The 14,839-nt window shown below is 40.4% G+C and overlaps 1 protein-coding gene across 1 annotated transcript in view; it reads left to right on the forward strand.

The window, feature by feature from the left end:
- USH2A (usherin) overlaps positions 1-14,839 on the forward strand; it is a 507,951-nt gene that overhangs the window by 469,856 nt on the left and 23,256 nt on the right. Inside the window, exons 64-66 of the mRNA XM_081943929.1 lie at positions 3,512-3,739; positions 6,049-7,565; positions 8,025-8,340. Coding sequence (XP_081800055.1) covers positions 3,512-3,739; positions 6,049-7,565; positions 8,025-8,340 — 2,061 coding nt within the window. The remainder of the gene's footprint in view (positions 1-3,511; positions 3,740-6,048; positions 7,566-8,024; positions 8,341-14,839) is intronic.

Consider the following 14,839-nt stretch of genomic DNA (forward strand, 5'->3'; position numbering starts at 1 on the left):
AGAGCTGACACTTCAGGCAGCCGTGGACGAAGCCACGGCATACGAGATGTCTAATAAGTCTACCGCAGAAATTCAAAAATTTCTGCCGCCAGCCACTCATGCCAGCAGAGGCAACGCTGTCCGCTACGATGAGGTCGAAGCAGACGATCTCTCAGACATTGAAGTGGACATCAGCTGCCTCAACCTGACAACCCGAAAAAGCCGGTCACAGAGAGACTTTTTGCCTCAGCCGAGTTGCCTCAGCTGTGGCGGGAACCATGCAAGGGCAAATTGCAGGTTCAAAGCCACCATCTGTCAACGTTGTGACAGGAAGGGACAATTTGCCAAGGTGTGCAGGGCGGCCATGCATGTTGCTCTTCGGCCACCTGAACACGCCTTGCCAAGGCAGTCCACAAGACAAGCAACTATGCACCGCCGGGACTGTTTCGCCATTGCTGATGACCAGCAACACTCTGAATGGGCTGTCAGTCACGCATCACTCTCAAAGCTGGCTTGCAAAATTTATATGACTGTTCACATTGAGGGGAAGCCCTGTAAAATGGAGGTGGACACGGGATCTTCCAAGTCCCTTGTCTCGTGGGCCACTATCAAGCAGATAATGCCCAGCCTTGCTAAGGCTGCCCTCCAGCAATGCCCAATTCGCCTCAAGGACTATCAAGGGCAACTAGTTCCTATTGTGGGCTGTGGCACATTCCAAGTCGCCTGCCAAAATTTCAAAGGGCCTCTTCCTCTCGTCATAGTCGATGGCCAGCTGCCCAGCCTCCTAGGGCTGGACTGGTTCTCCGTGCTGGGGCTCAATATTTCCGGCATCCACTCCGTGGTGCCAGACCCTTTCGTTGCACTGACCAGCGAGTTCACAGATGTTTTTGACGACCGGCTGAGTAAATATACGGGGACACCTATTTCCTTTAATTTGGACCCCCAGGTGGCACCAATCCGCCTTAAGCCTAGGAGAGTGCCATTTGCCCTGCGGCCCAAGGTAGACCTAGAGTTAGACAAACTAATTGTGCAGGGAGTGCTAGAGGCAGTGGTTACAGACCACAAGACCCTCTTGGGTCTCTTGGCGGGAGACTGCCAGACCCCGCAAAATTTATCGCCTAGAATGTCCAGATGGACCATTTTCCTGGCAGCATACAATTACCAGCTTGCCTATAGGCCAGGGAAGAATTTGGGGCATGTGGATGCCCTCAGTCGCTGCCCTTCGCCAGCGCCAGCGGAGGACCCTGCTCCCGCTGCCTCAGTCCTCCTCGTCCAGCTCGACGATGGGAGGGATTGACTCCAACACATTAATCAACTTCGGCGAAGATCGACCGGTGCCTCAGACTTCCAACCAGGGCAGTCCCAATCCTGCCCTGGCGAACTAACGCTGCCCAAAGCCGCTTCCGCGCCCGTCTCCAATGACTTCTCATCGCCAACCCTACCTTGTAGTCCAGTTGGTCCAGCGATGGTCACTTGTCCCCCCATCTCGGCCACTCAGTCTCAGCAGTTCCGCAGGCTCAGCCAGCAGAGACTCCTCCTATGGCCGCCACCCCTGAACTAAGATGATCAGGGCGGATCTGACATCGGCCAGCGTACTTGGTGGACTACGCATGTGCCAACTGGGAGGAGAGGGTGTTATGTACTGAACTTTCCCTGCCATAGACTTGCATTGCTGACTCCTGATTGGCTAAGATGCAGCAGCCTGCCGGCGGAAGAATCCAGCCACCGGATTGGTTACACGCCTGACAGCTCGACTATAAAAGAGCTGTCAGCTGTCTTTTGCTGCTGTTTGCCAGTCCGAGGTTTGCCATACTTATGAGCTGTTTCTCACTTTGAATAAAGGTTGTGTTAGCTTCAACCTGCCTTGCCTCAGTCCCTGTCTGCCTCGTTCTCCCTACAGAACACAAAGCATCCTTACTCACTTTGGTTTAAAAAATGCACATTCCTGGCCTGGACTTTCAGAGGTTCATCTCTTAGGAGAGGGCCTTCTCTCACTTCCTTGGGAACTGTACCATTTATCTGCCATCTGAAAAGAAAGTGAATGTCAGTTCTGCAGTCATATTCCTTTCTGGATCTTTGGCCTGCCACACTCTCTCTTATTTTACTATCAGGGACGTGCTGTCAGGGGAGACAGGGGAGGCAGAGCCTCACCTCTCATCATGAAATAATAATATATAATAATAATATCCACAAGGGAGTTTCATATATATAAGAGGAAGAGGAGGGAGGAGGAGGAGCGCGCGCGGGGCGGTGCCAGCTGGGCAACCGGCGGAGGCAGGAGGGTTCTCGGAAGCGCCAATAACCTTCCTGCCTCCGCTGTACTTTGCGCGCTCCTCGCGACTGCAATAGATGTCCAGAAGTGGCAGGGGCTTGATGACGTTGCCGCAGCTGCCATGCGCGGACGGATGGAAGTAGCCAGAGTGGCGCCGAGGCAGTCCGGCAGACGAGCGACCGAGGATCAGGCTGCCTGATCCTCCATCGCTCGCTCGCTCACTCGCTCTTTCGTCCGCCCGGACCCCTCGGCACCACTCTGGTTACCTCCATCCGGCCGCACCCAGCAGCGATGTCGGCGACGTCATCAAGACGAAGTGGCTTGGAGGTGAAGTGCTTTTCAGTGCTTTTCTGTGCGTCTGGCATTTAGGTAGATAGCCAGATGTCCTAAATGCCAGACGCACAGAAAAGCACTGAAAAGCAGCTGCTGTTGGGGATCGCGGAGCGCGAGCCGGTGGAGCGCGCTCAGGAAGGCGGGGAATGGGAACTTTGAGCAATACTTTACCTTGGACTCTGATTTAATTTTGGATGTTATTTGGAACCCAGACATTAACCTGAATCTCCCTTAAAATACTTCATCAGCTGTCCCAGAATTGGGAAGCTGTTAGGGATACTGAATCCCAGTTCTGACCCAACCCTGGGCAGTACAAAATTTCAGTGAAGATGGAGGAAGAAAAGAAAGCAGTGACAGTGAGAACTTCTTCTTCAGCCAAGTCACTTAAGTTGGTCTAATAATTGATTGACTGATAATGTGTCATCAAGTTGGTGTTAACTCTTAGCAACCACATAGATCGATGTCATTTGTCAGTGATCAATGATCTGTCCCTAACCTGATTCTTTAGGACTCCCAGTGGAGTTGAACAGTATTTTAAACCATTTTTATTCAGGTTTTAGATCTTTACATTTTAATTTAGGGTGTTACTGATGATGAAGATACACTGCTTCATTTTTTTTTAAAGCCCCAGAAAGCATAGACTGTAATGGGAGAAGAGAAAAATTAAGTAGCATGGATGGTGGCAGAGAATAGTAAAACAGAAGAATTTTATGACCAAAAAGTACATTTTTGACCCAAGACATTAGTGGAGTCCATTCAATATTACCGTACATGCTTATGAGAGTACATTGTAATCAATCTTATAAAAACTACTTCCACAAAAACACTTTTATATGTCTAGTTGATAGTGTAAGATATTTTTTGTAAATGCTTGATCTTCAGGCAAATCACACATCAAAATCACAAGTTTGTCTCTTTTATCTACAGGGAGATATATATCAAACTTACTTGTTTGGTTTGAAGCCATATACAACCTACTACATTCATATTGCTGCTGTCAATAATGCTGGCCAAGTTGCTAGTCCTTGGACTTCAGTGCGCACCCTGGAAGCTTCTCCAAGTGGCCTAAGCAACTTTACAGTGGACAAGAAAGAGAATGGCAGGGCATTATTACTCAGATGGCCAGAGCCTTCCAAACCCAATGGTAATATTAAGGTAATTGAATCTTAGTTCATCAAAGTGGAACAGAAACATTGTGGAGAAAGTCATGATGTAAAAGTCATTAGTGCTCTAGTATATTATGAATGTTTTAATTTGCAATAGTGCAAACCTTTAATGTAGAACTTCATGAGTTCTCTCAACTGTAGTTCACTTATAATATGGTGATAGGCCATACAATGGCACCTTGATACTCCTCATTAATTGGTTCCAAGAATTGAAATGAGTACCAAAAATGATGAGAACCAAACAATTTTTTCCTATAAGAAATAATAGTGAATCCCAAAGCAGCCAACACTAACAAGTTCTACCTTGTGCTTTGAGTACCAAACAAATGATGAGTACTAGGACAAAATGTTCATATTAAAATGTATTGAGAAGCTTCTTGGATAGGAAGCAAAACGTCTTCAAGGAAAAATAAAGAACGTCCAATTGCCTTTTGAAAAAGCACCTTTGAGATAACCATGACATGGATGATTGAGAATCTCCACAGACCTCCAATCATTACACTTGCATAAAAGAATCATCTGTAGGATTTAAAGACTTATCAGTTTTAGTTAACTTATGTTAGTTTATGTTAGCCTGACATCTGTGAATATATCCTGTTCTGGGAAGCATCTCCAGGATACTTTCTGCTGTGTGCTTTTTTTTTCCTTCTCCCCTCTGCTGGTCTTTATCAGGAATGAGATATTGTATTATTTTACACTTTTCACTAGAGACTTTCATTTTAAAATAAAATGACACTGTTAAAGTATACTTTTTTTAAAAAATATTGAAAATATGTGATTGCTTTTAGCACCTTAGAGATTTTTCACAGTCCTTTGCAATGGTCACTTAAAGCCTTAACCCCAGCCCTTTTCCTCATTTAAAAATCAAGACGTGATTTAAAAATCTATCTATCCATCCATAATTAAATCAGACTGAACTAAGTAGATCCTTCTTAGAGCTTTTCAGTACTGCTAATATAAGACATTTTCATGTCTTTCTTCCAAGCAACAGGATAGTGATTCATCTAAAAGGTCAAACACTGAGCTTTCCAGTATCCTCAGAAATAATCCAAATCTAATGCTTAGCCCATTAACTTTGGATCTATATGTACATCTTGATTTTCCTCAGTGAGTCCTTCAGTTTTCAGCATTAAAATAATGTTGAGTACATAATGTAAGCATTCTCAGCCTATTGAATCTAGTACTTAAGGTACTGGCCCTTGAATGGGAAAACCCAGGTTGTAGCCCTGCCTTAGGCACAAAGCTACCTGGGTGATTTGGTGTCAGCCACTCTCCCTCAGCCCTTGGAAAAAGACAATGGCAAACCACAGCTGAAAGTGTTGACAAGAAGGAACTACCCTACAGGAATTAACACTAACTCAATGCAGGGCTGTCTTAATGCATGGGCCTAATAGGCACTTGCCCGTGGCCCCCATACTAGGGGGGCGGCAATACTGATCTGTGTATGTTAACCCTTCAATGCACCTTGTATCAAGGAAATACAGCAACTGTATGGCTTACTGAGTATTATTGTGTTTTTCAAGCCGTGTGTGTTGTTCAAATGTTTATCACGTTGATTAGTTGTTGCTGCACAACATGTCTTTAATGTTCCAACATCCAAAATATGTTTAATTTTATCGACCATTTACATTTTTATTCCAGTGAGTAGTTGTCGTGGGGAGCCCACTACACTGCTTTGCCCTGGGCCCATAATGCTGTTAAGATGGCCCTGGCTCAATGGTGCCTGCATATAACATGTGCACAAAAGTGAGCAGAGTAAAACTTTTTTCCCAAAGAAAAGAGAGGTGGGTAGGAGTTGAAGCATCAAAATGAATACTTTCTTCATGCTTTTTATTTTTCATGCTGGATCTTTAATAAACCCGGTGTTTTTACAATATCCAAGGAGAAGCAGGGATGGGCTGCCAATGGAGCCTATGAAAAGTTATTATACCTATTTGGGAGGTTGTAGTAGTTTAAAAAGTTGCCTCATGAGCAGGGCCGGATTTAGATGAAAAGAGGCCCTAGGCTATTCCACTTATGGGGCCCTTTCACCTCCCATTTTTAAGTTTGTAAATTACATGAGAGATAATAAAATACATCATTACTGTGATATATATCAATATATTAAATGAAACATGTTGTAATTGGTACTAACCTTTATAAAAAAAATGTGGCACGGATAATAAATAAAAATAAAAGGCCCCTCTTGATCTTGAGGCCCTAGGCTGAAGCCTAGTTAGCCTATAGGAAAATCCAGCCCTGCTCATGAGGTGACTAATGGTCTTGCTGCTAATATATGGACATTGTTTTTCCTTTCAGATTTACAATATTTTCAATGATGGTAATCTAGAATATAGTGGTTTGTCTCGTCAGTTCCTCTTCAGACGTCTTGAGCCCTTCACTGAGTACACTCTCCTTCTTGAAGCTTGTACAGCAGCTGGTTGCACTCGCTCTTCGCCACAGCATATTTGGACAGATGCAGCCCCTCCTGCTTCTCAAATGGCTCCCGTGATCCACTTGGTGAATGCAACCAGCATTGAACTGAGCTGGTCTGAGCCAATTAATTCAAATGGAAAAATAATGCGCTATGAAGTTATTCACAGACACACCAAAGAAAATGCTTCAGAGGAAAATAGCATGACAGAAGAAGAGGACATTGTTTTCACAGAATATAACACTGGGAGTAATGCATTTGTATATCATGCTCAGCATTTGCAGCCGTGGACTACATACGAATATAAAATACGTGCCTGGAATTCAGCAGGCTACACTGATAGTCCTTGGTCTGCTGCAAAAACCAGCCAAGCTGCCCCAGAAGGCATGACTGCTCCCATGTTAACTTTTATCCCTCAAAATCCCAGCAAAATGTGGATTTCATGGTCATTCCCAGAAAAAAGCAATGGTGTTCTGCTGTCATATAAGCTCCAAAGAAATGATGTTCCCTATCCTTTTAGCTTTGATGCTTCAACCTTCAATTATACTGATGAAGATTTGCTTCCATATACAGAATACAATTATGTAATAACTGCTTGCACCCTGGGAGGGTGCTGCTCTAGTGACCATTCCAGAATACGGACATTAGAGGCAGCTCCAGCAATAGTCAGCCCTCCTACTCTAGAAGGTATACATTCAACCCAGATTAATGTATCTTGGTCACCACCCCAAATTCAAAATGGTGAAATCATAAAGTACATTTTAAAGCTGAATGGTGAAGAACAATATGTTGGAAAGAGTTTATTCAAGACAGTAGTGAATCTACAACCTTATGCTAAATACGACATCACACTGGTTGCCTGTACCAATGGAGGCTGCACTGCTAGTGCATCCCAATCTGCTTGGACAATGGAAGCCCCTCCTCTTAACTTAGATCCCCCTAAGTTACTAGTGACAGATTCAGAATCTCTAGAAATTACATGGAAAGCTCCCAATAATCCAAATGGTAAAATCCAGATTTATGAGCTAAGGAGGAACGGATTGCTGGTTTATTCAGGTCTAGATAGACACTATAAAGACTTTATGTTAACTCCCGGAATAGAATACATCTATACTGTTACTGCAAACAACAGCCAAGGGAGTGTCACCAGTCAAATAGCTAAGATAAGAACCGATCCTTCTGCCCCATCTGGAATGTCTCCACCTCTGTTGCATCCATGGACCTCACAGACAATTTTAGTTATTTGGGATCCTCCAGCAAAGATTAATGGTAACCTGATCAATTATACTATCATTCTTCGGGAGCCTATTAAATCACAAAAGAAAGTGATTTATCTGGATTCATTCCATGATTCTTTTGGAAGACAATCTTACAATTTAACAGAACTAAAACCCTATCACAGGTAAGTTGTAAGCATATGCTGTAATGAGTAAATGAGGAGCGAATTCTTGTACTTTAGAACCTAAATTGATTTCCCAAGGCATAAGATTAGCTCACTGCATCCATGAAAATGCTGGGAAGTACATGCATATTAGTTTGTCCATTGTAAGAATTGTTGACTAAATTTACTTAGTCAATCAGTTTGTTTTTCTTTTATAGCTAGCCTTTGCCAATCTAACAAATTTAGTGTTGTGTTATTTTCTGTCCAGATGAAAGTATCCCAATATTTTCAGTTCATATGATTAGATTCGTATTCACCAAAGGATCTTACATTATAGTCCAGTCTTTTTAAGGAATGCATTTCGTCTTTGTTTGAACATCTGCAAACTTAGTCTTGTGGAACATATGCACTTTATGTTACCTTTATATGTAGTGCAAAGCCTAGGTTCTATTGCCTCATTTGTGGTTTGTGTTTGCAAAGGTACGAAGTACAAGTACAAGCTTGCGGTCTTCTGGGCTGCACTCACAGTGAATGGTCATCCGTACAAACTCTTGAAGCACCCCCTGAAATGCAGCCAGCTCCTTTCATAGATGTCCAGTCAAGTTCTGATGGATTCCAAACTGTTCTTTCCATTGTGTGGACTGGCCCAAAGCACCCAAATGGAGATATCTTACATTATGAGCTTTATCGAAGACAGACAGTACCCAATCAACACAATATCAGGCTTGTTTATAATGGTTCATCCTCTTTGTTCAAAGATGACACACTCTTGCCTTTCACCGAATATGAATATCAGGTATGAAAATGGGAGATTGCTGTGAATATTTCTGGGCATCTCACTGAAAAATTCTCTTTATCAAATGGTTAATATACAGTATCTTAGCAATGATATTATTCGCTCTAAGAACTGCTAGGGATCACAGTGCTTCGAGATGGCAAAGCAATTCCTCTTTATACATGAACTTGTTTTGTGATATAGTGAAGCTGACAGATTCCCAGGGGCATGATGCTGAATGGATATGAGTGCCTTCTACTCCAGTTCTGATGCAGATGTAACTCTTTTCTGCACAGGGTCTAGACATATACAAATTGGGGAAGGGGGAGTTTGTGTGTATCTATTTCTCTGTCTTGTCTTGTTGACTGACTAAGTCCCCATAAAGAGTACTTCCGTTAACATATTATCTGAGTGATATAACATATCCAGAGGCCTCTTAGACTTGTCACAACCAAGATGCAACGATGGTTCCTTAATCTCAGTAATTATTCCTAGTGTTTTTTGAGCTGGATAAATTGGGACCTTGGACACGTTTTTTCACCAAACATTTTTGGATGCCTGTTGTGATTCTGCATAATTACACGTGGGGTATAGATGGCTACACATGGCAAGTTTCAGAGGAATGCTTGATATCAAGGGAAAGCCTGTGATTCATCACTGATGATGGCTCTTCGATTATTTGATTTCCTATTTCTATTGATGCCATTTTCTTTGAGCTTTGACAAGTTAACGATTAGAATGCTTTCTGGAATTCATTATTTACATTAGAAGCTGGAATGAGAGAGAGAGGGAGAGGGAGAGAGAGAGAGAGAGAATGAATATACTTCAATTGATGGGTTTTGTGCAGTTGTAGCAAACTCATGCAGGCAGCAATACCAGAAGTTTTATGAAATCTTAGCAAACTGTAAGCTGGCTGAGGAAAACTAAATGATATTTACATATTTTCCAATTGGCCTAATCTCTAACACTGTTGCTAATAATTATGACAATGTCTAACCTTTTAAGCAAACGATGAGTTTCCTTTAGAAAATGTTATTAGTATATATTCAGTCTTCTAGTTTTAATTATTCAAATGATAGGAATCTGGATATTTCTTCTAGCATGACTCCTTTTAAAAGCATTTACATTGGCTGTAACCCTCTGTATCAAGGACAACCTATCATTTTGCACAATGCTGTTCCTGAATGTCATATTGAACAATAAAGTAAGGCCATATTTAGAAGAGATTTACATTTTTCAAATTTAGGCTTAAGCAAAAGTACAACTATCTACCTTGCTTCTGAATTATTAGAAAATTCTTACTGCAATTAAACCTGTTCTTTTCAAAGATTTCACTCAAATTTAGATTTTACTAAAATGACACATCTGAAACTATCAAACATTCTGAACTTGCCAATAACTGGGGAGGGTTGTAGAAATACATGTTCACATGTTATGCAGAAATAAGAAGTTTGATTGCATTGTATGGCATCCACAAAGTTAGATTTTAGCTGAAACGAATAGAACACTTAAACTGTTGCTCACTTATTTCTGTTTTGCTTGTTTTATTAATCAAGTCTTTATTAATAGCTACTTTGAAATTAGTCAGTGATGCACTAAGCCAGGGATGGGGAACCTTTTTGGGACCGAATTGCCCAAATTGGAACATGCTTACATGTGCATGCGCCAAAGTGCCGGAAACCCAAAGACCAGCTGGCCCGCACGCACACGCCTGTTTTTTGGCTGTTTTTCAGGCTGTTTTCAGAGTCATTTTCAAGTCGTTTGTAGGGCTGCTTTTGGCTTCAAAATGTACCCCCAAAACAGTCAGAAAAACAATCTGGTTTTGGGGGGCTGTTTTGGGGGGCTGTTTTGGGGGGCATTTTCAGGCTGTTTTCCGGCACTCTGGCACCCATAAAGATCAGCTGTGCATGTGTGCACCGAAAACCAGAAGAGCAGCTGGCGATGGCACACATGCCCACAGAGAGGGGTCTACGTGCCACCTCTGGCATGCGTGCCACCTCGGGCACGAATGCCATAGGTTCCCCATCATGGGACTAAGCCATATATGTTATCAGTTTTATTCTGAAATGGAGGTGTCTATTTGAAAGAAAGAAAAAAGGTGTGCCTGTATTCTTCTTTCGCAGATGTCATATGTAGCATCCCTCAGGGAGCTATTCTTAGACTTATATTGTTGACAATATATTTATACTGCTTGTGAGACATCTAATTCATAAGTATAGGAATTGACTTCTGATTTATTTTTCATTAAGTATCACACTGATTCTTCTGCATCTCTCTCAGAGCTATGTTAGTTGGCTATAAAATTGTAAATGCAAGTAAATTTCCTGAAATGGAAAGAAGGCCTTTAAAAAAAAATGCTGTCAGTCTTCAGAGTCTAGCTTGATGTTTCTGACATTAATAATACAACTAAGGTCATAAATGAGAGTACATGTTTCCCTGACCCCTGAAATAAACATTTGGCCTTATTTTCGGGGAGGTCTTATTATTTTTGAGGTGCAGGAGGCGGCAAGCGTGGTCACTTCGTGGCTGCTGCTGTATTGCAATATTTTTGGGGAGGGCTTATTTGGGGGAGGGCTTATTTTAGCACATGCGCTCAGAAGCTCGATTGGGCTTATTATCCGGGGAGGTCTTATTTTCAGGAAAACAGGGTATCTTTTCTTCTTTTTATTTCTGAAGCTTTAACAAACCCTTTAATCCAGGGCAGCATAAGAAAGATCTTAGGCTGGAACAATTCTTTTCACACCAGGACCCCCAATTTTAGTTTTGAAATCTCCAGTTAGAAAGGAGAGGTGGACAAATTACTAGGCAACATGGTGGTCATGTCAACTACATTAAATTGGAAGGAGAAAAATCCTGACAGAATTTGGCACCTATTCCAGGAAGCATACTTACAGATAAATTATTCAAAAACTAAGGTGGCAGTATTTACTAAAAGACCAAGGAGACATAGATGGGCATTAGATGATAAGGAGATAGAACAAGTGAGTTCATTTAAGTATTTGGGTATTGGGTTTAATGAAATGATATCATGGGAAAATTGATATAGTATCAACAAGAATAATGGCCATGAAATAAATGAGAACCATTTGTTCTTTCCTTACTCAAAAATACAGGTATGTAAGCTTAAGTATCATTTTTTTAAAGATGGGCAAGGAATGTAATCTTATTTATAGTGTCTTACATCCCATTCTCTGAGACAAGTTTTCCAGAACTTTGTTTTCAAATAATGCCAATAGCCTATTTGTTGTTGTTGTTGTTGTTGTTGTTGTTGTTGTTGTTGTTGTTGTTGTTGTTATTATTATTATTATTATTATTATTATTATTATTATTATTATTAGCCTATTTGGATAGAAGATACAAAGGTTAATCAACTACATATTGTTTATGCATTTATAACAACGCACAAGATTGCTCAAAGTTTAATTTGACTCCTAAAATCCAAAGACTATCTGGGGTATTTTCTAAAGAAGCACAAAGAACTGCAATCAGTAATTGCAATCTAGAGATCCACTTACAGTACAGAGATCAATGGTCATGCTCAAGGGTTCAACAATTTAGTTTTATAATGGGACAGAATACAAAAATGAATACAAATCCTATACAATTTGATTTAAGAATGATTTAATTTGATACAATTTGATTTAAGAATGATTTAATTTGATACAATTTGATTTAAGAATGTTTCAGGTTAGATACTAATCATCGGAGCTGTGGTTTCTGTCTACCAAAGAAGGGCCTTTTCATTGATGGCATCTGATTTATGGAGCTTTGGGGGGGGGGGAGTTTCTGCATAATTGTTTTTATATTGGATTTCAGTTCAGGAAATAAATGAAACTATCATTATTTATTCAGATATATGAAGCACCATGGACAGTGTTTAGCTTCAGGATTTAATGTAAAGGTAAAGGTTAAGGTTCCCTTGGCACATATGTGCTAGTCGTTCCTGATTCTAGGGGATGGTGCTCGTCTCGGTTTCAAGAGCCAACACTGTCTGAAGACGTCTTGGTGGTCATGTGGCTAGCATGACTAAATGCCGAAGACATACGGAACATTGTTACCTTCCAATGGTTCCTATTTTTCTACTTGCATTTTTACATGCTTTCGAACTACTAGGTTGGCAGAAGCTGGGACAAGTAATGGACGCTCACTCCGTTACATGGCACTAGGGATTCAAACTGCCAAACTGCCGACCTTTCTGATTGAAAACTCAGCCTCTTAGCCACTGAGCCACCATATCAGGATTTAATGACAGTGGTCTAAAACAACAGATTTTTGATATTTTGCTGGCAACCGTGATGGGTATCTCGAGAGGCAAGATGATCTACTATGCAAACCACAGGCAACTGAGCAGGGATTGACTGAGCTCCTATTTTTATAGCTGTTTACTCTTTGCTGACTACTGATTGGTTTTTAATCAAGCTGATTTCCGATTGGTGCAGCTTAGTGAGGGCTGGTCTCTATGATACATCAGAGAGAGGCAGCAACAGAGATGGGAGTAAACAAAAACCCATTTGTGTTTATCTTTACCCTTTTCAAATCTTTGCACAATAATGAAGTTGGTGATTAATCTTTGCAGAATTGCTCAAGTAAATAAAAGTCCCTGTTTAATTATGATAAATTCATACCTACAGATACAGTAGTTATGAGCCTGCTAATTCTTCATTAGGGCAAGACCTCTTGGGTTGTTTATTTCTGACGTACTCGAACACTGTCATAGGCCTGTCTTTTAAAAAGACATTACTGTGAGTGCCATAGGAGTCTATATATCCCCTGGCTGTTATGTGAATTGATATGGTTTCCTTGATTGTATCTTTTTATTTACACCGCATAATTTATGAGCTCTGAAAAGCAAACTAAAATGAGTGATGACTAACTACAGCCAAAGTAATAAATCAGCAGGCCTGAAAGAAGTAGTGATTTTGATCGAATCTATTGAATTAACTGTTGCCCTTAGTCAGTGCAGGTATTGGAAAGACCTTTTAATATCTGCTTATCTCTCCCCTGGGAGTGTTTTAACCATCTCATTATGTACCAATAGGAACAAATTATTAAATTGTCTGTCTTTTGGAGGTAAACATCCATGTTAGTTATGGATGCAATGAAACATTTAAAAGGAACAAAAGTTGTCTGAAGCTTTGATTTACTTTTTATATTTTTTTAAAAAATGTGTTTTTATCCCTCTGTCACAAAATCAACCAATTGTAGAAACTGTTTTAAGGTGTTTTTTTTGTCTTAGTGTGGCATTTATGTCCAGAGTTCAGTCACCAGGTTTTATTGTCTACAGACAAAAGTTTCCTTTTTTTTAATCCAAAAAATTTAGCAGGATTAGATACTGAAACACAGGTTTTAATTAGAAGGCAATTAAATAATAATCTACAATGATTTGGATACAGTGAAAATTTTTACCATGTCACCTTCATCCATAAATGTTCCAGCTGATGCCATTGCTTAGAAAGGTGAATAGTTTGATTCCTATGAATTTATATTAATAATTGAATGTGTATGATTCTTGAATATTATACTTTTGTTTCTGAGCCTGGAAATTGTATGAAAAGGTTTCATTTTTAGTAACTTTTAACTTAGCTAATATTGCAGTGGTATATTTTCATGATCTGGCACTGCCTTTTACAATGACAGTGATTTTGACAATGCTGAGTTGTTTTAGGGTTGCACTCAAGGTACCTTTTACTATGTCCAAGTAATGCCTCACTGGGAGTCCTATTATTATGGTTCATCACACAGCCAGCCAGGTTTTTAGACTGGATTTGGCATTTTTATTTACCTATTGAGTCCTGCCCAAGGACCTGGGCTAGACAGATGTTTGATTTCTGGAATTAAAGATATCATCTTAGAATGTAAACTGTTCAAAGGAAAACCATCTTTTGCAATTATTATTCCTCCTCTTCCTCCTCCTCCCTCCAACATATAATTAATTTTCTTTACTTTCAGTCTCAGGCAGTGTATAAGCATACTGTACAAGTCATACAATTTACTTAAGAGTCAATAATTCCAAAGAAACAGTATAATCCCTGAAATTAAAAAAAAAAAGTTGGCCATCTTTTTGCAATTGAATAGTCTTATGACTTCAACAGAGTACTTTAAATATGTATTTCAGACATCAGTTACCTAGCTGAGGCCACTAAAATTGGTTTCTTTTCTTGAATCTTCTAGCACCAATGATCTACTAGTGGCTTCTCAGTTGCAGTTGAAGCTAGGTCCATAGTAACAAGGTCCATTACATAGTTAAAAATCTTCATTTATGGAAGTATTTAGGACCTTTGGCTTCCTTTGCAACTTGGAATAAATTCAATTTTTACAGCAGAAAATTAGGAGATAGCAAGTTTTAGTACAGTTAGAACTGCTCGCCATGAAAGCTTACTAAGGAATACTTAATACTCAAAATCACACATACAGTCCCCTTGTATTGCCATTTAGATCTATCATTCTGATTGATCACTGTGTGCTTCACTATTATTGAGTCTAATTTAACCCTATATATTCACACATCCATCTATTCCAT

This window comes from Natrix helvetica (assembly GCF_964273705.1).
Source record: "Natrix helvetica genome assembly, chromosome: 2".
Taxonomy (NCBI): Eukaryota; Metazoa; Chordata; class Lepidosauria; order Squamata; family Natricidae; genus Natrix; species Natrix helvetica.